This window comes from Alexandromys fortis, unplaced genomic scaffold (assembly GCF_014885135.2).
Source record: "Alexandromys fortis isolate MF-2015 unplaced genomic scaffold, M_Fortis_MF-2015_v1.1 scaffold_3, whole genome shotgun sequence".
Lineage (NCBI taxonomy): Eukaryota > Metazoa > Chordata > Mammalia > Rodentia > Cricetidae > Alexandromys > Alexandromys fortis.
Window position 1 is genome coordinate 28,340,983 of NW_026067909.1, and position 24,661 is coordinate 28,365,643.

Below are 24,661 nucleotides of genomic sequence, written 5' to 3' on the forward strand. Positions count from 1 at the left end.
GGCACTAGGGCAGCCTCAGGACAATAAGGCCATCTTCCTGAGGGGATCCGCCTCCTCTGGGCTGCCTGGCTGGCTTCCGTGGGTTCAGAAGGCTTGAGTCAGTCAGCAGACTGACAGCTTCCCTGGCTCTCCTGGAACACACAGGACCTGGTGACCTCAAAGCAGCTACATCATGGAAACAGTGCTTGTGGCCAGGAGCGGGGATGGGGTTACAGAACTGGGAGGTCCCCCTCCCATCTATGGATGTTATTACTTATGCTTGGCTCTGGGCAGGCGTCCCCAGCCTCAAAGTCTCCCTGAAGGCACAGGAATGGGTGCCTGGCGGAGGGTAGGGGGACACATGATCAAAGCACCCCTGGCGCTGGGGGACAAGACTGATGATTCCACAGCAGCTATTGGGCTCAGTCCTCCTTTCTCTGCTGTCTGAAATGGCCTGAATCCACCCAACTCCCGCCACCTTGGCTAAGCAGCCTCTGCCCTCCCCTTTCCCTCAGCCTCCCAGAACCCATGGTCTCTCCACAGAAGGCCTCTATGATCTCTGCCGAACTTTGGAGACCTGAGCTGGTCTGTGCTCAGAACCAGAGCTCATTACACCTCACAGAGAAATCGCTGGTGTGTGTGCGTGCGTGTGTGTGTGTGTGTGTGTGTGCACGTGCGTGCGTGTGTGTGTGTGTGTGTGTGTGTGTGTGTGTGTAGTAGTAGTAGTGGGGGAGCCACCACTCATTGTATCCATTGTGGCTGTAGGCATTTTTAGTCTCCTCCCTGAGGGCTGACCAAGGCTGCAAAGACTGCCCCTTAGGCAACTCTTTTCTACTCTGGACCGAGAGTTCTAACAAGTAGCATTCCGGTGCATGGGCTTCCTCTCAGCCATCACCCACTCCCTGCACAGCCAGCTAAGGGCCACGTGTGACAGGGATGAGGAAGGCCCTGGGGGAGGGGAACCCAGAGCCTCCTTACAGGACAGCGCCACAGCCTCTAGCAGGGTGAGGGCCGCTGTCCCTCTTCCAGGACAAGTGAGCAGGGGAATCACTGGCCTTGGCCTTGAATTTGAGGCACAGGCTGTTAGCATGACATGCAATGTAGACTGCAGCTGCCCAACATGGTAATGCATCACAGACTGCAGCTGACCAACGTGGTAGCCCCTAGCCATGTGTGAGGCTATTTTGTTTTCATTTTAAATTTAAGTGGCCACATGTGGCCAGCAGTTATCATACTGTATGACAGTTACAGATTCAAGTGGCCGCATGTGGTCAGCGGCTATCATACTGGATGACAGTTACAGAGAAAGATATAACTAACAAATGCTTAAAAGTGGCCTCTAGTGGGGTCGGGAGAATGTGACCCAGGAAGACATAGGGACAAGACCTCACAAGAAGGTCACTGCAGTATGAGCATTCAAGGGCAGAAGTTGCAGGGACTCTGGGAAGCCTCAGAGGCCCCCAGTGCTCAAAGCGCCAGACTTCTTTCTAAATCTAGCTGGTGTAAGAAGCTGAGTCTAGAGCCCTCTGTGTGAAAACTCCGAGAAGGGAGGGTAGGCTCATCCACGCGAGAGTGAAGTGGCCCTGACTCTCCGCAGTCCTCTTGGCCTGGAAGCCACACACTGTGACCACCGAGGTAAGCATTACACTGCCACCAAAGCAAGGAGGATGTCCTGGCTAGATATTTGTCTATGTGTCACAAGCAACAGTCATTTGGGAAGAGGGACTCTCACTTGAGAAAGTCCACCATAAGATCGGGCTACAGTCGGGGCTGCGTCACATTTTCTTAGTGATTGATGGGGGAGGGAGGGAGGGCCCAGTCCATTTTAGGTGGTGCCATCCCTGGGCTGGTGATCCTAGGTTCTATAAGAAAGCAGACTGAGCAAGCTATGTAAGCAGCACCCCTCCATGCCCTCTGCAGCAGCTCCTGCCTCCAGGTTCCTGTCCTGTTTGAGCTCTTGTCCTGATTTCCTTTAATTGCAAAATAAACCCTTTCCTCCCCAACCTGTTTTTTTTTTTTTTTTTCGAGACATGTGTAGCTTTGGAGCCTATCCTGGAACTCGCTCTGTAGACCAGACTAGCCCAATCTGCTTTTGATGATGGTGTTTCATCACAGCAGCAGACCCTAACTAAGACAGAGTTGCAGACCTGGGTACATAAGGCTCAAGGGAGCATCACCTGGGTAGAAATGTAGGCGTCATCAACAAGAGACAGAATATGAGAACCTTCTCATCTAGCAATGGTCCTTCACGGCAGCAGGGCCTCAGCCAGGAACACACAGGCTCCAAAGCCCCCTGCTGACAAGCAGGTGCACTTGGCCTGTTTACACTATGGGCACCAATAAAAAGGATGCCATGCTGCCCACCACACAAGGAAGGGAGCAGTCCTGAGGTTAACCGACCCTTATCTGTGGCTCCAGTGGGCAGGGGGAGGGGGAAGCAGAAGCAGAAGTTGCACATGTAACACAGGCACGGCTGTGGGCGGGCACACGCATGGATGCACACACGTTCTACCTGCACACTCACACAGCCATGGAAACTCCCATTTGAATTCACGGCAGGAATAAGGCTGTCTCAGGGCCACGCATCTGGCTGCTCTGGGGCCTGCATGAGTGGGCAGCAAGGGAGGGTGAAACAGGCATTCTAGACAGCACCCACGCAGCCTGATGGAGCTTGAGGCTCTCAGGTGTGCTTCTGAGCCTTGCATTCCACCTCACACGATCCTCACAAGCTGCGTATCATTTCAGTGAGCACGTGTGTCTCTGCACACTTGTGAGCACGTGTTGTGTTCACGTCTGTGCATATCTGCCTTGTTCATTTCTACCTGCGTGTTTCAGCGCACGTATGGTGTGTACACGTCTGCACACACTGAAGCATACACCGACACCTCATCCCCAAGGGCAGCTGGGAGAGAACTGCCTGTCAGCCTGTGTGACCGGAGGAGCTTTGCAAATGAAGGGTCAGTGTGTTACAGGGGAAGGGGATCCAATACCCTCTGGCTGCTCCCAGCCCTGAGTGAAAATTGCCTCCAGGTGATTTATGACCGGCTTAAGAGCAAACACCCACGCATGCCGCTTTGAATTTGCGCTGTCGCTGTGTGCCTTAGCAACAGCTCGAGTGGAGGTTCACAGCCGCCAGCTTCCTGTCTGCTGGTGAGGCAAGGCTGCCCATCTGTGGTCCGTGAGCAGCCTGCTCCTGAGAGCAAGGCACCCGGGAACTCCGCCAGACCCCTTTCCACACAGATCACTAGATATCCTTGCCAGAGGACACTGGCCCCACAGAAGTACCCACAAACCATGGCAGAGAATTCCCAAGGAGCCAGTGGCAGCTGCAGCAAAGAGAACCCACACTGTGGCCACCAGAGATGGGATTTTTCTCTGATCAATATTATTCCCGGGGGCAGCAACCCTGGTATGATTTCTTCCTTCCCTTCAATATTCAGTTTTTTCTTTTGGTTTTACTCCCTCTTTGCCATCTTCCTCATCTCTCTGGAGTCTCTATGTAAACCAGGCAGGTCTCAAACTCGTGGTCTTCCTGCCTCAGCCTTCTGAGTGCTGAGTTTATGGTAGGAACTCTGCTGGGACCCCTTGAGTATTCTTAAAACTTACAACTCAACCTGATTTGCTTTGTTTCCCCACATGGTAGAATGTGTACATGTGCAAACATGGAAATGCACATATGTAAACATGCACGCAAATATGTATATAATGTGTATAATAAGGATGAGCATATATGCATGAACATGCATAAGTGTGTATGAGCATGCATATGTGAACATGTGTTGGAAACACACGAGTGTGTGTGCATATGAGAGTGTGTATGTGGGAGCACAGGTATGAACCCCTGCATATATATGAGCATGTAGGCATTCATTTGTGAGTATGATCACGTATAAATGTACAAGCACATGGGTAAGCATGCATGCTAGCCTGTATATGTGTACATGTGTGACTGTGAGAATGCACGACTGTGTGTGTGTGCATGTGCATGTGTGTGTGCATGTGCACATGGGTGAGGATGCATGTCTACACAAATCCTTGGTGGCCTTACTTGGACCTGGAGGTGGTCAGGGAAGTTAGAGGAGTACCTTGGCTAGTGGGGGTGAGTGAGGCCAACTCCAAGATCGTGGGTCTGTGGCCGAGTAGAATGGCCGACACTCAAGCCCTGTGAACTCTGCAGGAGCATCTAGCAGTGGGCTCAGCTAGCACTAGCTCAGCCTCGAGGAAGAAACGCAAGCCAGGCTAGGATGAGGAGGATGCTCCACTGTCTGCTCCCTCTTCCTCTCCATTGGACCACTTTCAGCAGCACATCCGGGTCCCTCTCATCTTGGGGTAGAGCCTGCGTGCTTCCCATTCCTGTCACCCAGGCTGCCTCTGTGGCCTCGCGGGCAAGCTAAGCAGGGGCTGTTTTCAGTTACCCTCCGTTCTTCTATATCCTGTCAACCTTGCTCACCCTCCCAAACTGTCCTCGGCAGAATCCTAACATGCTGGGATGAGCTGATAAGCACAGAGGGGACAGAAGGAGTGGAGTTACAGCTGATGACCAGAAGGGACAGTGGAGGAAGCACTAATGACAGGCACAGCACAGTGCTGACCTAGACACCATGAGCCATCCACGGCCACAGTGTCTGCTGGTCCCTGCTCCTCAGGTCCAGCTCGGGCTCACCTCTACTTCCTGGCTCAGTCCTATATCCCTTGGCACAGAGATCTTCTTCCCCCTCTGGGGACACACAGGGCTCCGTTTTAGCTCCTCCCCTGTGTTACCCACTCTCAGCCCTACCCACCAGCTCACACCACTCCTAGCTGACCCTTGCTCTGTGCTCCAAACATAAAACAGGTCAGTCTGGACCTGCCACCTCCACTTGGATGTTTGAGTGAGTCTCAGATGAAACACAGCCACTTCCCTAGCCTCTCCCTCAGCTCTGTGACACCTCCGGTCCCTCAGCCTCAGACTGGGAACTGCGGACACATCCAGCCTCATGAGTTCTAGGCCTCTCTGATGCCAGACCGCCATTATTAGACTACCTAGACCATAGTGTTTAAACCAACCTAAGAAATCCCCCTTAATAGACATTCATTCTATGGTTTCTGTTCCTTGAGGATATCTTGGCTACTATGACCACCAACCACACAGAAGTGGCTGTAGCTACTTCTGCTTTTCGGTTTCCAGCAGTTGCTGCTGGGACCACATCTCTCTCATAGGCTGATGACCTCTTTGGGACTGATGACCAGACTGGCATGGTGGCCAGGCTCTGGGACACACTGAGCTCAGATGCAGAGGGTCTTCCTCCACAGACATGACCACACGGAGTTCCCCAGGGATGAAGAGAAAGACTCCCTGTGGATCTCTGAGCCCAGAAAAGACAATGACTAGCGACATTTTTAAAAGAGAAAAGTGATTATATCTTGCTTTCTTGGAACAGGTCTCACTAGTAGCTCAGGCTGGACTTGAACTTGGGATCAAATGTTGGGAATTCTACAGTGCCAAGTAGTCCACGGGAAGAGAACAGGCCCAGAGCCTGTAAAAGTGGACTCTGCCCTGTGGCTCCTTTCCTCCGCAAAGCCCCACCCTGTCCCAGCCCCCTGGAGTCTCAATCAAGCAGTCAATAGTACAGAACTGGCTCCGGCTTCAGCAGCCCCTACCTGGGGATGCTGGTGAGATAGGTCATGACATTCTGGAACTCCTTGTCCGGGATCTCACTGAAGGCCGGGTAGTCAGGGAAGGTGATGACCGGGCTTCCGTCCTGTCCCCGCCCACCTGGGGAGGAAAAGGGCAGATAATTCAAACTAGCCTCCCACAGAGAGCGAGGGAGATTCTTTGGGGACGCTGGGTGTCCTAATTAAATGTCATCAAAAAAGCTTGTCTTTATGGCAAATGGAGACCATCACAGAACACCCCAGCTGGACACAATGCAGAGAGCAATGGATCGCGGGGAGCCTGGCCCCCAATGGATACATTTACACCACATTCCCAAGAGCTAACAGATATCTAACAAAACACCAACATCAGGCATGAAACTCCCTTTTGAGTTGTTGGTCAGGGTTGTTCAAGGGATTCTTAAAACATTATAAGCTGTTGCTGTTGTCCTTGGTTGCTCCTAGAGGTGGAAGGTCAGCCCTTTTTTCTTGGAGATACCATGTACCTCAGACACAGGACCCAGAGAACCTGAGCAGGATATGACCTGAAGCTTCCTCCCTGAGGGCCAGCTCTCATGGTACAGGAAGACAGAATGCCAGCTTCAAAGGAGGGTAAGGACCAACAGTCCTACCCAGGTATGACGCCTATAACCACAACAAAGACCAATGGACACTCTAAAGTGGAAGAGGGGAAGCTCATGGGGCATCAACCATGCCCACCAACCCTTTATCTTAATGTTCTCTGAGCACTCAGGACTCTCGGGCAGCTGTCCACTTCTGTATCTCTTCAGGGTGATTCTCAAGAGCAGAGACTGCCCCAGGCTGACTGTAGAATCAGAAGGAGGAGATGCCCTGAGGGAGCCTGCCACAAACTCAGCCTTTGAGTGGAGAGGGTGTTTTAGGTCCCTGGAACACTGCACAGGACCTAGGGAAGCCTCATAGAGAGAACTTCAGGCCAGCTGCAATTCTGCCATTAAAGCTACCACGGGGAAGACATGGCTGAGAATACCGGGAAAGTGAGGCACCAGCAGAGGCGGGCAGAAGCCATGAAGTCCACGGGACCCCAGCATCAACGGGCCAGCCAGGAGGTAGCCACTCTTCCAGACAGAGCTATCTCTGCACATTCACCTGGAGGGTTGGGGGGCATCTTGCCCCAGAGTGGATGGTCCCCAGCACTAGGGGAATCTGTTGATGTATCTTCATCTCAATGTGCTTGCTGAGTGCCAACCATCTTGAGGAGGGGTCAAGCTTGGTAACGAAGAACATGAACTCATGCAGTTAAGAACAAGTTCTTCGCCAGCCTAATTTTGGTCTATAGCAGAGGAGAGGATAAAGTATAGAATCCTACACCAGCAGGCACTGAAGTTCTTAGTTGACGATTTTGTCTTTCATCATATTCATAAAACAGCGTAGTAGATCGGAGAACAATCCAGGGTGGTTTTAAGTATGAAGCTGTGCCTTCCAGAGGATGGAAATGAACAGGCAGTAGGATGGGGGTTTTCCAAAGCATGGATGCGGCCCAGGTGCAGTAAGAATGCAGATCCTCAGGTAGGGCACCTGGGTCTTCTGGTGAACGGGGCGTGGGAACAAGAGGATGATGGAGGTATCTGCAATATGTCTTGGGTGTGACAGAAATACAGGTGGCCTGGCTTGGAGAACAGTTGTAGACAGTTAAGTGTCATATTTGAACATTTAGAGCAGATTCGCCCAAACTTGGGCACTAAAGACACCACCATTTATCAGCTCACAGATGCCAGCTTGGCTCAGCAAGTCCTCCAAGGCTCAGGTCAAAAACATGTCCATGGGCCGACTCACATGAGCTGTGAGCTCTTCCAGGCCTCCTCGGGTTGCAGCAATGTTGCTCCACCTGGTCCTTCTGGACCCCAGCAGGGCTGCTGTCAACTCCTAGGTCCACACACTCATCCCCATCAGTGGCCTCTGCACCTTTGCAGTTGGGCAGATAATTGCAGCTTCTTAGCCTCTCCGAGCAGGAGCCAGTCTCTGAGGCCACAGCAGAGGAGGCCAGGTTCAACAAGGGACCTTATGGTGAGACCTGGCCTTAACTTCATTGACTAAGTAACCTGGAGCTCCCAGGCTGTGGAGACGTGAGCGTGCAATGGGGCACCCAGGATCTTACCCTCAAGTACCTTAGACCCCTCACATGGGGACATATAGGCAGTTCACAGTTAAGGTTAAGGCCTATTACCTGAGGTTGGTGGGGCATAGAGCTAGGTCTGGAGGCGTGTCTGGGTGGTGACAAGGGAGAGGAAGCTGAGGAGGCGAGAACTCAGGCTGGGGGGTGGTAGATACTGGCTGCTCACAAGCTTTTTCTGGAGCTTTCACTTCCAGGGTGGTTCTCACTCTCCTGTCCTCTCAGGGAACCCCCTTTTTCCTTCCCCTTGAGGAGGCCATTCACAACGAAAGCTGTGGTCTACCTCATCAAAAGACCATCTCATGAGGTTCCGCTTTCCTGCTTCACCTCAGATGGCTAGACTCCTCCTAGTCAGTGATGTGTACCCCACAAACTGTATTTCAAGTCCACTCCTGTCCCACATCTCAGAGCTTCCGGAATCTATGTGACTGGACCATGTTGACCACAGACCAGGAAAATCAGAGGAAGCTCTGTGGGTTGGGATGCTCCTGAGGCCACAGATAGGGACAGTTTCTCCTTATGTGGCTAAGGGGTGTGGGGTTCCAGACTTATTAGAGCAGCCACCCTGAGCTGACCTGGGATCTAGAGGAAGGCTCTTAATTGGTCTTGTCAACAGACACATCTAGGCTGGAGGACAGTGTCCACATGCTGAGGGCACTCTTTCCATCAGTGTCTAGAACTTCGACACGAGAGTTGTCACAGGGGTGGGCATGCACCAGCTGCTGCACAAGGGTGGGGGCAGACCATGTCCCTCTGTTTTCAGCTTGGTCAAGTTCAGGGCCATTGTTTCTGAAGTAGAGCCTAGGACGAGGCAATGGCAGAGCCAAAGAAGGTGCCTAGGGAGAGATCCCCCAGCCCTGATCACAGAAGGCACCAAGGCCATGGGACTCGCATCCACTCACTCATGGAAGGACCAAGCTCTAGGAATCCCAGGTCAGGAGCACCCAGCTCACCCAGCTCTAGATCTGACATCTGTTGAGCAGCCTGATAGCCAGGGTACACTTAGGAGTGTCTTTAACCTTCCTGTGCTCGATCTGTGTTCAGTCTGGGATGTTCCATGAGGCAGAAATAATCCAACTGTAGAACATACAGGGGCTTTGGGAAGTGACTTTGGGACTTAGGGAAGTGACTAGGCTTTGCTATCAGGCTGGGGACCCTTGACTGAGTCCTAGTGGCTGTATAAAGACTTGAGGACACAGACACACATGAACATGTTTGCATACATTCATGTACCCCACCTCTCACCATGTGATAACTTGCACGGCCCCGGGATTTTGCCAGCAAGATCACCCCAGATGCATCCCTCAGCCCTGGACCCTCAAATCTGTGAGCTAAATACACCTCTTTTCTTGATGACTCACCTAACCTGGGACGCTGTGGTGTGAAGAGCAGAACACAAATGACCCTGCCACCTCCTCCCCACCCCAGACACTTCACAGACAGCAACGAAGCACCAACGGATCCAGGGTGGGCAGCAGCCCTGGAGACTGTCCCTTTTCCAACCCTGGCCAGGCCCGGGCTTCCGGAACTCACCAGACAGGTAGGCAAAGCGCTTCTTCAGCTGCTCCTGGATGTCAGCGGCACAGAGCGGGACGATGTCCTGGTGCATGATTTCATCTGGAGGAAGAGACAAGCACTGTCACTACGCTGAGACCTGGCCTCTCACTCACTGGGCCCTGGGAACAGCCCTCCCGCAGGAGCCTCTGGCAAAAGCTACAAACACCTAGGGAGCTGTGGTCACGTGGCTGGAAAAAGGCAATTCGGTTTCAAGTGAGCAGAGCAAGCCTTTGTTTCTCGCACAAATGCTATGTACTGAGCGGTTCACCGTTAGTTTTTAAAAATGTGTCTGAGAGTCAGAGAAGAAAAGAGGAAAGAAGGGAAGAGGGGGAATATGGAGGGAGAGAATGATGGAGGAAAGAGAGGGGGGGCACCAAGGGAGGAGAGCAGAACCTGATTCACAGGTAAACAAAGTGTCTCCTCCCTTCTTTGGCAGAGGTGCAGGCACCCCAGGGCTCTCACCTGTTGCTGGCTAACAGGAATTCCTGCCATCATCACAGTTTATGGCCACTACAAATTGTCAGATGTGCAGGGTCCTGTGCCTGCCTGCCCTTGGTCCTACCATGCTCCTGAAGCTCCTAGGGACCGAGACCCGGCTGCATGCTGGTGGCTCTGCCCTGATGTTCACTGTAAGCCACAGACTAACATGGGTGCAGGCAGACAGCACTGCAGCTGTCCCAAGATGGCAGGGACAGGGAGGACTGCCGGGACTCTCTGGGGGAAGCCAACCCACCAGGCCAAAGGCAGGACATTCAGTGTCTGTTAGACCCATGACTCACATTGATCACTGGCAGGTGACTTCAAAGGTAATTTCTACCCATGAAGACCCAGGTCACAAGAGGACCAAGAGAGTGGGCTGTGGAGACGTCATAACCTGGAAGCTCACAAGGAGTCAGCAGGTATTAACTGTACTGCTCTTTGGTGCTTCAAATGCCTGCTGGTAAAACTCGTGACACCAGCACACAGGGGCTCCACACTGTCGTGGGAAAAGAGGTGCCAGGGATGTCATGTTTGTCAGAGCCTTGGGGAACACAGCAGGGCCACGTGAAGAGAGGGCAAGGGACAATTGCAGACACCAGCTGGCCTCACATGTGTGCTCAACACACAGAGCCAACATCACTCAGACTTCTCGGCAGTGAGAATTAATTTGTGGGGAGTGCAGGCCAGAAAGAGCCACCCACCGAGACATCTATTTTTAAGTTCTGAGGAAACGATTTAGGTTTGTATACCTAGCGCCTTGTGTGAGACTCTCAGGGGTGGCTGACCCTGCTGTCTTCCTCTGGTGGCGATGTGTGAGTTCTACAGGGATTCTTTCTCTTAGCGGTATTAACTACAGCAGCAGGAAGGAGGCCTAGCAGAGCGGCCCTCAAACCCACTTCCTACTTAAGGAGAAACAATAAAGGTGACCAAGAGTCTTCCTGAACTCCTGAGAAATTTGGGGGCTGCTGGGAAGTTTGTGGGTATCACCTTAGACTGGCAATTTCTCCACAGCCAAGAACGGTCCATACAATGGTCTCCCAAACCAGTGATGAGTTGATCCCTGAGCCGATCAAAGCTACCTGGGACCTTGCCATGACCCTAGGGACCTCTTGCCATGACCCTAGGGTCCTCTACCAAAGGACCACAGACCTGGACCTTTGAAATTCTAGGCTGCACCTAGTCCAAAGGGGGAAACCCCTCCCCCCCAAAAAAACAACATGTGGCCCTTGATGACTAGTCCAGCAGAATCCCCCACCTAGATTCTGTGAGTTTGTAAATGATATTGTCCCCTGGAAGACACCTTCCCGAATGGGGAGGTTCCAGCCCACCTCACTGGCTCTGTTTCATGCTTTGACCACCTGATAGAGATGCTTCCATGGACAGGGCCGGGGCTTACATATGGCTGAGTTCCACTTGGGGTCACCCAGGGGCCTCCTGGCTCACCTCTCTCCAGGGACTGGCCTAAATGTATTGTTGATGCACATCCAGCCTGGGTCTTGGCACAACTCCCCAAGAGGTACCCATCCTGCGGGTGGTCTGATGGCCACAGCACCTACCTGAGCATGGCCTTAGTCCTCACCCCATGAGCTACTACACGCCCCACCATGCCCATAGCTGAAGAGGCCATGATACCCGGGCTTCATCCTTACTCAAGCTCATGCCACAGCTGGGACTGCTTGTTTAGTGCTTGCCTCGAAAATATAAGGATTTGAGTCTAATCTCCAGAACCCAGGAAAAAAGCCAGGCCTGTTGATGTGACCTTGTGATCCTGGCGCTGAGGAGGCAGAGACAGGCAGGTCCTAGGGCCTATTGACGAGCCAGTCTAGTCTATTTGGCAAATCCCAGGCTAATGAGAGACCGTCTCGAAATAAACAACAACAAAAGGGTACAGGAGCCTGAGGCACTTCAACTGAGGTTCCCTGGTTCCCACAGACCTGTGCACCAATCGGCACATGTCCTCGCACATACATGCACACACACGTGACATGTACACAAGACATAATATTACATAATCTAAATATTGTGTGTGTGTGTGGTGCATGGTCACCAGGAAGTCCATAAGGACCCTACAGTGACCGCAAGCACTGCACAGCCAAGATGGGAGTTTGGTCGTTACCATCCCATGCCCTAGAGCTCAGTGGGCTGGTGACATTTCCCCCTGCATTATAATCTTTTACTCTTTTTGATGTTTCTGTAACTGAAGAAGGACGGGTGAGTCTGTGCCTTGAGATGCAAGATTTTTCAATCTCCTCAGCCAGTCTAATTTATAGAGCAGAGGTGGGAAAAGTATAGCGAATTGTCCTGCTGAGACTGGTTAACAGGAGGCAGAGTCCCGGAAGGTGACCTGGGCAGGAAGCAGGTCACCCCCTCCCTTAGTCAGAGGCCAGACAGGCCAGCTTTCACAGAGCTCCTCTGTGTGAGCACAAGGAGGTACAGACAGCACCCCACATCGAGAGACCCTGGCCATGACCCTGCCAGAGTTAGAGAGGCAGTTAGGAGGGGCTTCAGGACACAGGGACAATAGACAGTCCAAACCCTCCTCGGCTCCATGACACCGCTTCCCACACCCCAGATTCCTGTGTCAGGACACAGGAAGTAAGGAAAGAAGGTAGGTGTCCCAGTTCTTGAAGTGCAGCCTGGGTGGGGTGCACTGGTATGGCCTTTCTAGGAGTGAAGGAGCCATTATCGTAGAGAGACCCGTGAAGAATGCCATCTCAGTCCCACTCAGTTTGGACTGAGGTCCAAAGGCCTTCAGCTGCTCGCTTTAATGCACACAAAGATGCTGCCAGATCCTGGACTCTGGGTACCCGAGTCCACATAGGAAGGGCCATTCTTTGGTCTCTAGATATTTTTCCTGTTCTACAAAATTAGATGGCTGAAGCAAAAATCCTTACAAACCAACTCAAGCTGTTCTCACTCTAGCAGGCTTCACTAAGGGCACCAGGTGGTGAGATTCCTACACAGTCTCAGGCAGTTCTGACCACCGGAGGGGCAAGGTGGGTTAGACCCGGCACTGGAGGGCACCCTGTGTAGGGAAGGCGCTGCTGTGAAGTCAGAGCTGTGGGTTTGGATGAGAAAGCTGTCTTTGCTTTGTTGATGACTCAGTCAAGGGGACAAAGCAGAAGAAAGGACTCCCTGCCTGGCTGCTGCAGGGAGAGATGGCTTAAGGTCACACAGTAAAGTCTGTCATTTGCTAATTATCCCCTTTTATTTATAGCCAACAAAAAGCCCATCCCCAAGGGCTTTTGCTCACTGTCAATCAAACATAATGCTTCTTTTCAAAGTCCAGGGTTGAAGGTCGAATGGGATTACACCACCAGTCTTCCGATGGGAGAGGGGCCCACCAAGCCCCTTGGAGAGCCTCCGACCACAGACCACAGACATGGCTGTGTTTGCAGAAAGGGGACACGAGGAAGGCAACTGGCCAGAATAAAACTTAAATTCTGTAAAGTGACGCTTGAAGTGACAGACTTCAGACCGTACTGCATCTTCAGGACGGCAGGTCTGGGCGGAGCCACAATGCCAGCAGGTCAGTATTGCAGTCACTTGCTGGGACGGAGGGCAGACACGTGCTGAGAGCTACTGGCCAGGATTGGCAGAATTCTTACATTCTTAAGTCCCAGTTGTTTTTTAATTAGTCATTTTGTTGATTTTTTTAAATATTTATTTATTTATTATGTATACAATATTCTTTCTGCGTGTATGCCTGAAGGCCAGAAGAGGGCACCAGACCTCATTACAGATGGTTGTGAGCCACCATGTGGTTGCTGGGAATTGAACTCAGGACCTTTGGAAGAGCAGGCAATGCTCTTAACCGCTGAGCCATCTCTCCAGCCCCATTTTGTTGATTTTTAAGTATTTACATCACACACACACACACACACACACACACACACACACCCACACCAACTGAATCCAGTGCCACTAACCCTCCTTGTCCCCTTGATATTAGAAAGCAAGTTCTTGAAAGCTTTAAAACTGAGGCCCACAATAAAGATGGACGTGAGCGTTGGTAGGGAAAACACCTTGAGGGCAGGAGGTTGGCTCCTCAGATTCACTCAGCAGAGAACCAGGCCAGCACGGGCTAGAAGCCATTGATGTGGGTAACACAGTTACAGACTGGCACCCAGGGTGTCATCCAGGCTCCGCCTCCCCCAGGTATTTCAATACTAGCCCACAGTTTTCTGTTCAGTGTGTGGGAAACAACCTGGAAGCTCATTAATGCAAGGCGGGGAATCCACCAACTTCACGTGAACGCCTGTGGCGTGTGCTGTGTTGCTCACCCCACGCTAGGCATGACCCTGTGGCAGAAGGTCAGGGGTTAAACTCTCACCTTTCCAAGGGCTGTACTGTTGCCCAGGCAAACACCTGCCCAAGCATTCACGCCCTGGTGTGTGGGTGTCACTGTGCACGGTGGTTTCCAAGCCGGCAACCACTCCTTAAAGGAACACTGCACTCGGGAAGCTCGCTTTGCCCTCACAGAAGACACTGCTCATTCTCACTGAGGCTCCACAACTGGACGTAGACGGCAGGCATGACTGGCAGCCTCCTTTGCTACATGGAAGTTGGCAGCACTTGACCTCTGTGGCCACCTTGCCAGGGTCCAATTCCCACTGTGGCATCTCTAGGGTCAGCTTCATAGAGTATCACCTCTGCCTGTCCCACAGAACTCTCTGCCATGCTCAGGAAAGATAAACATCACAAGCAGAACCATCCCATACCAAGCACCAATGGAGCAGTCTGAGAAGTCCCTGGGTGCTCATATTTCCCATCCCCAACTCTTTGGCTTCAGAATTGGGAGAGACCCCTAAAGTAACACAGTGTTGGGGGGCAGTGCTGCTCAAGTTAGCCCCCACTATCAGGGAGTAGTCAGCTCTTCTAGGAAACACTGACACACCCACTGAGCTTTCACCAGGACAGCTTAGGGGAAAGCTGAAGTATAAAGCCCGCCCTTTCTTACATCTACCAGGAAAGCCATTGTTTACTGAGGTCTGCAGAAGTCTGTTCCCACAGGAAAAAAAAAACCCACAAGAGAATGGTGGGGTCCTTGAGCTTCAGTGTCCCAAGCAATTAAATTACACCTCAGTTGGTTCCTACAGGAAACTGTTAATCATAGCAGCAACAGCAGCGAGCACTTTCTTGTTAATGAATTTAACCATTACAGGCACTTAGGAGGTAAGGAAGGGTAGGGAGAAGCTGGCTGGCTTGAGACTCTGCAGTGAGGACCCAGCTGCAGGGTTCAGAAGTAGAAGCTAAGGATGGCATTTCTGAAGCTGAGAGGGTTGGACAAGGGGAACTTGGAGGGGAGCAGCCCCCCGATGTCTCCCCATGGCCTGTTCAGGGGCAACATGTGCAGCTTAGCTCCCTGGGCAGCTGATTCTCTCCTGAAGCCTTTGTCTTTGAGTCAATGGATGGAGGAAAAGTTTTACCATCTGTAAAGGAAGTCCATCTAATCTGGGATGTTCGTATCTTTGATGAGCTCCTTGCACAAGCAGGAATGGCTAGTGACCAGCACAGCTGTCTCCAAGCTGTGATCTACAGCGGTGAAGATGCATGGGAATGGTGTGTAGGGTCAGGGTATGGGAGCAGGGCGTGGCAATGGAGCCCAGGGGACAGGATGTGGAGGGTGGAGGATGGGGACTGGGGGCTGGGGCATGGGTCTCCACTGCAGGTCATGGCTGAGGGAGTCAGGATAGTAGACAGGTGAGACTGCAGAAGTCCTTCAGCCCAGGGCAGACTCTGTCCTGACCAAGAGGAGCCAAGTGTCCTGGGCATGAGTTCTGGCTTGACTGACAGGAGCTAAGTGACCTTGGCCATTGGTCCCAGTGTTTCAACACAGCAATAGAAACCCTAGCTAAGACAACTTCTCAGAGGCAGTCACAAAAACAAAAACAAAAGCTTGGACTAGCGTGGCCTCTCCCTTCAGGGGGCCAGCGGTGGTGACCTGCACATCTGGTGGTAGCAGACATTTACTCATTACCGACATGCTGGATGGCTGGATGACCACCTGCCTCCGCCCTGCTCCACAGCTACGGTAGTATTGCCCGGGACCACCTTCCGCTCCACATGTGTTGTGGGGTTGCTATCACCCTACACCTCCCTCTCCACATGTGTTGTGTGTGGGGTTGCTATCACCCTATACCTTCCGCTCCACATATGTTGTGGGGTTGCTATCACCCTAGTGCTGGCAAAACAATCAGGTGATGAGCAAGGCCATGGCCTCTGCCTCCCCGGGGTGGCTTGGCCACCTTCAGTCTCTGGAGGTCCTCAGAAGGGCCCTGGGTTTGGAACCCCTAGAGGATGTCTGAGGTAGAGAGTCAGAGAAGGAGGGATCAGGTCCTGTAACGGATGCAGCCACTCCCATCCGGCCGAGCCCACACCAACTGCCGCTCTCCCAAGCTGTCACCAAGCCTCAAACACTGCACTTGTCGAATGCCCTGTGACAGTTGTGACAGCTGTCACACTGCCTCGGCCCAGTTCTAAATGGTGCCCCATGGAAACTCATCAAAGCGTTTACCAGCAGGCGGGTCATTCCTGAGTGGTTTAAGGAGAGAAGACACAGGCATTCAGTCCAGACCCAACGATCCTGTCAGAGAATGGAAACATGCAAAGATGGAGGTGTACTATCCCTGCTATGATACGGGGTGGGAGCCACACAGCTGGGGCGGAGTGCGGAACGGCGGGAGTTTCCTTTACAACACACTTGCTATGTATGCATGTGGGGGTGGGGCCAGTGTGTCTGACCTCATGGAGAGACCAACCCCCCCCCCCCCACACACACACACACATCAAGCTGGAGAGGTGTATACGGGGCTAACCTTCAAAAGCCACAAGACAGTCAGGCCCAGGGCCAGGGAAGGAACTGGAAAGTCAGTCAGCATGGCCGTTCCTCCCAGCCTGCCCATGCTCACGCTTGGTTCCTGGCCTGTGGTCTCTGGCCACTGGGCAGACTCTTTTGATGCTCAGGCTGTAAAGCCACAGTGGCACCTTCTCCCATCCCACCAAGCAGCAGGACAGTGCACTTTCCTGAACCACTCCACAGCACGAGCACCATACAGAATTCTGTTAAATGTTAACCTTCCTGGATGGCACATGACTGCCTCAAATCACCACAGAAGGCATGGTGTCACTGAGGCCCAGTGTCCCATGCACTCATGTGCGGCGGCCACTCACTATGGAATGCGGCAGAGAAGGACCGTTTGGGGGAGGTTTGGCACCATGGAGGACCCTAGGTTTGGCACATGCCCTTCCAGTAGAAGGAGGCCACTTTCATGTTCTGGAAGACATGTGATCATCTGCTTTCGTGGGACCAACCTCACTTCAATCCACAGACTCAGAGGCTTTCTCGGCAGTGGCACACGGTGAGGAGCAGACATGGAAATGATGTGAGGAGCCATCCTCAAAGGCCAGAGGTCAGAAGTGTTTAAGGTTCTCACAGAGAGAAAAGTGGGTCTCGGGCCTGTGAAGGCTTCTGCTATGTAACTAGCATCCCTGAGTATCAAGGGTATGGCTTTTGTCACAGGGGCCACCACCTGGGTGCCGGTAGCCCTTACCAGCATCTGAGCACGAGTCAAAGGTGGTTTTGAAGAGGCCTCCTCCTCTGCAATGCTAGAAGGGGACAAGGCCATGTGCACTGTTCTAGGGAGCAGGTCCAATCAGAAAGACTGGCACCGTGGACATTTGCCCTTGGTTTTTAAAGAGAAAACACATTTCATTTCAGTTGAGGACTCTTCAGGGATCTGGGAAACCAAACTGTCTTCATAGTGATGCTGAGGTCACTTGCCTTCCTAGTTATCTAAGTCTGGTGTGGCCAAGCTCAGATACAGTGGAGCACTGCATATGCCAGAGCCCAGCAGCCACAGGACCAGGCAAGTTCACTAGGTCATAAGTCAGGGTTATCAGAACAAGATGGAACTGAGGCCTCTTCACAATGGGCTTGCCTTTTTTTTTTCCCTTAAGTGAGTTAATATTTTTAAATCTCTGGCAAATCTTTGACATCAAGCTTTTTGCAATTCTCATTAAATTTTAAGAGCAACAAAGGGGTCTAACTCCATGTCTGAGAATCTGGATGTGATGATGGAGAGGTAGAGGTGCATGCACCCCACTGAAGCACAGGTCTGGGGGACACACAGCTAACATGGCGGACACTCCAGCCTTGCCCTGCCTTTTCTTCACAGGGCTGCTTACCTGCCTGGCTCTGTCATCACAGGTCATAGCCCACAGCTGTGGCCTGGGGAGAGGGGGCAGCTACCTGGCCCGTGCCCTCCCCAGCTTCAGTTGCTACCTCCACCTATGGTAGATCTGGGTCTACCTGAGGCCCTGGGTTCTGAGAAGGCATTGGTCTCAGCTCCTCAGGATGTTCCCTGAACAAGGGACAGTTGATCAGGCGAGCAGATGAGAGTGAGCTGTGTGCACTCCTTGAACAGAAGAGGGCACAGACACAAGGGTCTTTGAGTTTAAGGCCTTCCCTGCATCCCCAAGTGGAGCCCATGACAGGCCAATCTCTTGCAGTCCATCTTTCTTTCTTGCAGCCCTAAGTTCTGCTCTATGGCCTCTTAAAGCCCATGTGGCCCTGATGGCAGCTGAGGGCTCATTCTGCCGGTCCCACCCTGCTGGATGGGATGCCTCAGCTGCTATATCTCAGGACAGCTGGAGGTCAGCAGCCTGCTGGAGCTCTGATGACCACACCAACCTGACCTGGAATCACTGGAGGGTGGGGGCTGAGGGCCACCTGCTTCTGTTCACCTGTGGCAGGTGCCCCTGGGCAGGCACAGTTACTGACCCGTGAAGCATGGTTACATGACCGTGAAATGGGGCCTGGTCTCCACTGCAGACACTCATCAGTAAATGAGGGGCACAGGCCACCAAGAGCTTGAGACCGCAGGGACGGGGCTGGCTTACAACTCAGTCCCACTCCGTGACCAAGCCTGAACCACGGGAGGCTGAATGACTTGGGCTGCAGAGGGAGCTGACTGTATGCACGGCAGGAGCATCCTGCCCCGACCACTGCTGACTTCCTTAGCTGACATACGAGCCTCTCCAGACAGGGGACAGAGGCGGGCTGGAGAAGAACTTAGGAGGCACGGGGATTCTGAGGAACACAGACGCCTGGGAGACAGCATAAGGAACCGAGCAGCCTTTTACCCCACAACCCAAGGACGCAGCTCTACCCACTGGGCATCCTAGAGTGGGGATCTCCTGGTGACCTATACTGTCACTGAGGTACATGGACAAGCAGACACCATGTGTGGCTGAGGTGTACAACGTGATGCATGTCACACCACGAGATAATTTCTGCCGTCACATTAACTCAGTAGCATGTGTGGCTGTGTGATCGGAAGAGTCCAGACTCCCTCAGGAAATCCCCACCACGGCGGTGTGAGCTGGGGTGACCATGCAGAGCTCCAGGCAGGCCATTCTGTGTAACCCCAACCGTAACCAGCACACCACAGCTCCCCAGCATACCACCCAATATTCTCATTAAATTCTGAGAGCACAAACAGGTCTACCCGGTGTCCAGGGGCCACTGTCTGGCTGTGATGACGGAGAAGTTGAGGTGGGTGTACCCCCACTGAGGCATGGGTCTAAGAGACACCAGGGTCCACGATGGACCCTTGGAGAGTTTACCTCAGCCCTGCCTTTCTCTCTCCTGCACAGGACGGCTCACACAGAACAGGTCAGGGCAGGTAGTAGCGTGCTGTGGAATATTACTTTAACTATGTAAAGATGTGTTACATTTGTTTATGTTTGAGAATATTACTTTAATTATATAAAGACGTGTTGCATGTGTTTATTTTTCAGAATATTACTCTAACTATGTAAAGGTGTGTTGCTTTTGTTTATGCTGCATTTGTTTAACTAGGTAAAGATGTGTTACATTTGTTAAGTTTCAGAATATTACTTTAATTATATAAAGATGTGTTGCATGTGTTTATTGTTCAGGATATTACTCTAGCTATGTAAAGGTGTGTTGCTTTTGTTTACGCTGTGTTTGTTTAACTAGGTAAAGATGTGTTGCTGTTTCACCTTGCCTGCCTAAGGCCCTGATGGGTCTAGTAAAAAGCTGAACAGCCAATAGCTAGGCAGGAGAGGGACAGGTGGGGCTGGTGGGCGGACAGAATCAGTAGGAGGAGGAATCTAGGCTTGAGAGAGGAGAGAGTATGGGAGGAGGGGGGGGGGGGGGGGAGGGGGTGGGGGGCGGGGGTAAGGTCACTCAGCCAAACATGGAGGATGCAGGGAAGTAGTACATACAGAATAAAACATAGATGAAGAGAAACAGGTTAAATTGTTATAAGCTAGTGGTACAGACATAAAATAAGGCCGAGAATTCATAACTAATAATAAGTCTCTGTCATGATTTGGGTGCTGGTGAGAAAGTTTGCTACATTTGGTTTCACCTTGTCACAGTGTCTGTACTTTAAACAACTAGCTGCCAGCTGTTCAGGCCATAGCCTGGGGGGGGGGGTCTGTTCCCCAGACAATGGCTCTGTTGCTGCCAGTAAAGGCAGCTTTAACTTTATCTCTGTCGTTCTAACAAAATGAGATTCAAAGGCTAGGGTGAAAACCTGCCGAGCTCAGAGAGTTAGAGTAGCAACCGGCTATCTTCCTCTCCGCTGGCATCCTGGAAGCATCTCTCCTTCCACGGAACCCCAACTAAAACACCCATGCTATGCCCCTCCCTGCCACTTCCTGTCAACTAGCTGCTAACCCCGCCTCTCTGAGCCCAGGTTAATTTTATTTAAATAACGCAAATGCAACACATCTATACGTAGTTAAACAAAGGCCGCACAAACATCTTGGCCTAGTTCAGCGAATATTCTGCAACGGCAGCCAGTTCTCTGCCTGGCTTTCTTTCCTCAGGGCTCTCCAACTCATCCAGGCTGCTGAAACGACAGGGTGTCATTTTTATGGCCGACTTGTATCCCTTGTGTCTATGAACCACATTCTCTGCATCCATCATTCACCTTGGCTGTTGTGACATCTCACTGAGCAGAGGATGTAGGTGTAAACCTACTGGTGACACAGCTGGATCATATTGTAGTTCTGTTTCTAGTGCTTTCTCTGAGGCTCACCCTCTGCATTCCCACCAGCAATGAAGCCTTCCCGTTTCCCCACAAATCCTCTTTGCTGGCTTAGAGACTCTACAAATATGGAGTCCAAGAGGCACCTGCTGATGCTGCTCAGGGTTTGACTGTGGTACCTTGGGTGCCGTCACTGCTATATTGACCTAGCTGCTCCAGCCACAGGGCAGGGGACACTGAGCCAGCCTGCAGGAGGGGGATACACTCTAGGCACTAGCCTTGCCCACTACATGCGCCTGAGCTATCACACTGGGCATGCTGCTTTTCCCTTCTGGCTTCCCGACATGAAAACAGGGACGAGAATTCTCCCCTAGTGGGCAGGAGGCTGCAGTCTGGCGAGCACAGCCTGTGGGCACTGCTCAGGCTGCTGAGAGCGATACCCTCGCTCTATGAAGACATTGCCAGGTACACAGTACCCGCCATCTTGCCCTTAGTCCGCTGTGACTGACAAGAGCCAAAGCTACAAACACCAGGGTGGTAACTGCAGTTGTGGTCTCAGGGGCTCCTTGATGGTAGGATGTGAGGAAGCTGAGGAGAGGGGATCACCTAGGTTATGCCCTTGGCCAAGGTCACCACAAGGCAGTGACACCTGTACTCTACCAGCCTCTCCTTGGACTTTCCCTCCAGGATGCCAGAGACAAAGCAGAGCCCAGGCAGTGACTATATTAGAAGGATAATTCTTGCTGTGTATCCCTGATGAGAGTCCAGAGGGACCAGTGCTGGGTCTGCTGGCATGAGACACAGTCAGTGGGCATCAGGGGGTATGACCATACTCTGAGTGACTTCCACTGTATTACTGTGCTCCAGAACCAAGCCCACAAGCCAGGCATAGGGGGGCCTTCAAGATGGTTCCTACCCAAAGAAGGCAGAGCTGCTTACTGCGAGAGGGAAGTTCCAGCCCCTGCGTCCTGCCCTTACCCATCCAGGAGATCTCATGTTGACCCTTGCAGGGCAAAGCAGAAAGAACTGGGTTCCAGATGCCGCGTTTCCATCACCCCAGTCCAAGAGTCATGGCTGTCCAGCCATGCCCACTTCTGGGCTCAGGACAGCAAGGGAAGTCTTGGAACATGTCTCTGAAGGAGCAACTGGACTGGGCCTGGCACGGTGAGGTCTGCATGTGAAAAGTGCTGGAGCAAATCTTCAGTGTGTCAGAGCCTGGCCAGGAGCCCACATGGCATCTCAATGGCTAACTACGCCCTGTTAGCCATGCAGTGGGTTTTCGGTGCTGATGCAGGTAGGATCAGTTCAGCCTAGTCCAAGTCCATGGCTGAGTGATGGGCAGGTGAGCGGGAACCTTGCTCCCTTTGCACCCATTCTAAAATAACGACTTGTAGACAGGATCGCTCAGAACCTCTCTGAGAGGGCAATGCCAAGGGCCCCATGCCACAAGCCCTGTTCCCCAGACAGAGGGCAATGTTGTGTTCCCACGGACACTGGGTTCCCCATGGCCTGGTGCTAAGAGCCTCCTGGGATGAGATGGGCCCCGTGCTCCTCCCCTAAATGCACAGAGGGACTTTTATCTCCTGTGAAGAGCTAAGGCTTCTACAAATCTAAAAACACAATTATGTCAACCTTCACCAGAGACAACACACAAAACAACACACTGAGGAGGTTGACCTCACCAAGGCAAAGAGACAAGGGCTGGCCCTGCAGCAGACCATGGGCACACACAGGGGATGGCTGAGGTGATGGGGGAGGGCCAGCAGGGACTCAGAGATGACAAACAAAATCAGTCTAGTCAGTCAGAGACACCAGAGCACGACAGAGTCACCAAGCTGGAAAGAGAGGTAGCGACAGAGAGATACCCCAAGAGAGACAGACTTGGTGAGAGTGACAGAGAGGTGTGGGGGTGGGGCTGGTGGGGTCACACACACACACCTGTGGGTCTCAGGGATTATAGACAGGCATGGGCTGAGTATGTGGGCTCAAACATGAATTTCCATTCTCCACCAGCCATGATCACCTCAAGGCCTCCCACCCTGGCTCAGGGGCCGAGTTCTTGTCCACCTATCCCCATTGAGTGCACAGGCACTAAGAGCACGAAATGTCCCAGAAAATGGCTTCTGGGTGCCCACAGGGGTGTGGCCACTTAGGGAAGCTGTCTGCAGCTACGAAGGCTGTGGCCGGCTGCACTCATCGCAAGCACAAGCTGTTTATCCAGAAATCTGACAAATGGTTCCTGGAAGCCAGAGACACGCATCCTAGCTGTACCAAAGGCCCGCAGGGAAGACTTCTGAGTGGTCGCTAGCTTACACAGCACACTGGGTGAATGCGCAGAGAATGTAAGGGGCAACTGTAAGAATTCCGAACTCGACCTGGCTAAGACACAGGCAGGATCAGCTGTGGCTGTGTGGACCCTTGCCTCTGACGTGCTGGGGAATCCTCTATGGGCCGCGCTGTCCCCAGTGGCTTCACTGGGAAATCCATAGTGTTTGTTGTCCCAGAGCTGAGGGCTGATTCATTAGCGGTCACAAAAATCTTTATGGGTCATTCATCAGTGCTTGGCAGAAATGCCAGCAGGAAATGTAATTATGACAAAATACTTTAAAAGGAGTGCCCTTCCTCTCAGAAATAACGGAGGAACTCCAAGCCGCTTCCTTTCTGCCAGGCCCCTTGTTCTCTTTTTCCTGGGATGACTATGCTCCCTTCCCTGGGGCCCTGTTCCTTAGTGCCAAAGCCCAGCACCGGGCTGCTGGTCCCAGCCCACAGCACCTGCCCTCCCACAGAGGCAGAACCAGGTCTAAATGAGACTACAGAAGCCCCCAGGAAAGGGCCAGTTCACTGCCGGAAGGCCACGGCCATCTAGTCCTATATCCTGCTCCCCCTCGCCTCTGGCACCAAATGGGAAGCTATGGGGCTAATACCTGCCAGGTATTCCTGCTAGGAGGAAACCAAAGCTATGCCACTGGCTCTGGAGGGGCCTTTCAGTTGCCAGCGGGCATGCCCATGAAAAATCTAAACAAAGGAGATCATTTGTTCCCAGCCTTCAGAGAAGGTGTGCAGCCAGCCTTCCTCTAGAAGCAGACGGAAATGCTGCTGTCCTTCAGGGACACTCAGGCAGGGTCTGAGGGCAAGGCATCACACCCCCCACCCTCCAGGAAGGGAGTGTTTTCTCTATAACCTTGCAGGTCCATGCCCCACCCCCATCTGCACCCAGCTGTACCGAGCCACATGCGTAAAAGAGTAAGAGTCTTCAGCCAACAATAGGGCCATGGCACCAGAACCACCCCAGCTGATCTTGTCTTCGACTCCATTACCACACACGTACTCACTCTCCCCACCCCTTCCTCTTACAACACATCCACAGCAAACTCGCTCATTCCTCGGAAAACCGGGACGCAGCACACAGACACACCTGCACTTGTCTTCAGCAGGAGCCACAGGGCTGTGACGTCCTGGGACAGCAGGGAGATGAGGCTCAAAGTCATGCTGTCTCCCTCACCACTGGTCAGGAGCCGGCGACCTGTTTGCTGGCAAGCCCGCCTGGGGTGCACAAAGGAAGCCAGTGGAGCTCCATCTTGGGCTGCCGAGCAGGGACACTGCCTCCCTGGCTTTGCTGCGCAGAGCTGGCCTCTTAGTGCCACGGGCTGCGGCTGTTGCTCCTGTTCCTCGCAGGATCCCAGATTCGGATTCGATGTCCTGATTAAGGAGCTAGAATCAGCTCACTGATCCTGCTGCAGATGATTAACTGTTGAGAGCCTGGCAGCGGCTGAGACCTGCTGGCTGCAGAGCCAGGCAGCTTGTTGTTTGTCTGGACCCTCCCTGCAGGGGCCCTACC

General features: G+C 52.6%; 1 protein-coding gene across 19 annotated transcripts in view; it reads right to left on the minus strand.

Annotated features, from left to right (window-relative positions):
* The window catches only part of Mcf2l (MCF.2 cell line derived transforming sequence like), a 133,044-nt gene that overhangs the window by 41,352 nt on the left and 67,031 nt on the right, over positions 1 to 24,661 (minus strand). For 16 of the 19 annotated variants that reach the window (XM_050137438.1, XM_050137439.1, XM_050137437.1 and 13 more), the window contains 2 exons: positions 9,299 to 9,382; positions 5,620 to 5,734 (listed from right to left, as the gene is read on the minus strand). In XM_050137438.1, coding sequence (XP_049993395.1) covers positions 5,620 to 5,734; positions 9,299 to 9,382 — 199 coding nt within the window. Of the gene's footprint in view, positions 1 to 5,619; positions 5,735 to 9,298; positions 9,383 to 24,238; positions 24,605 to 24,661 lie in introns of those variants that run through there. The other 3 variants (XM_050137446.1, XM_050137457.1, XM_050137453.1) reach the window with 2 other exon arrangements.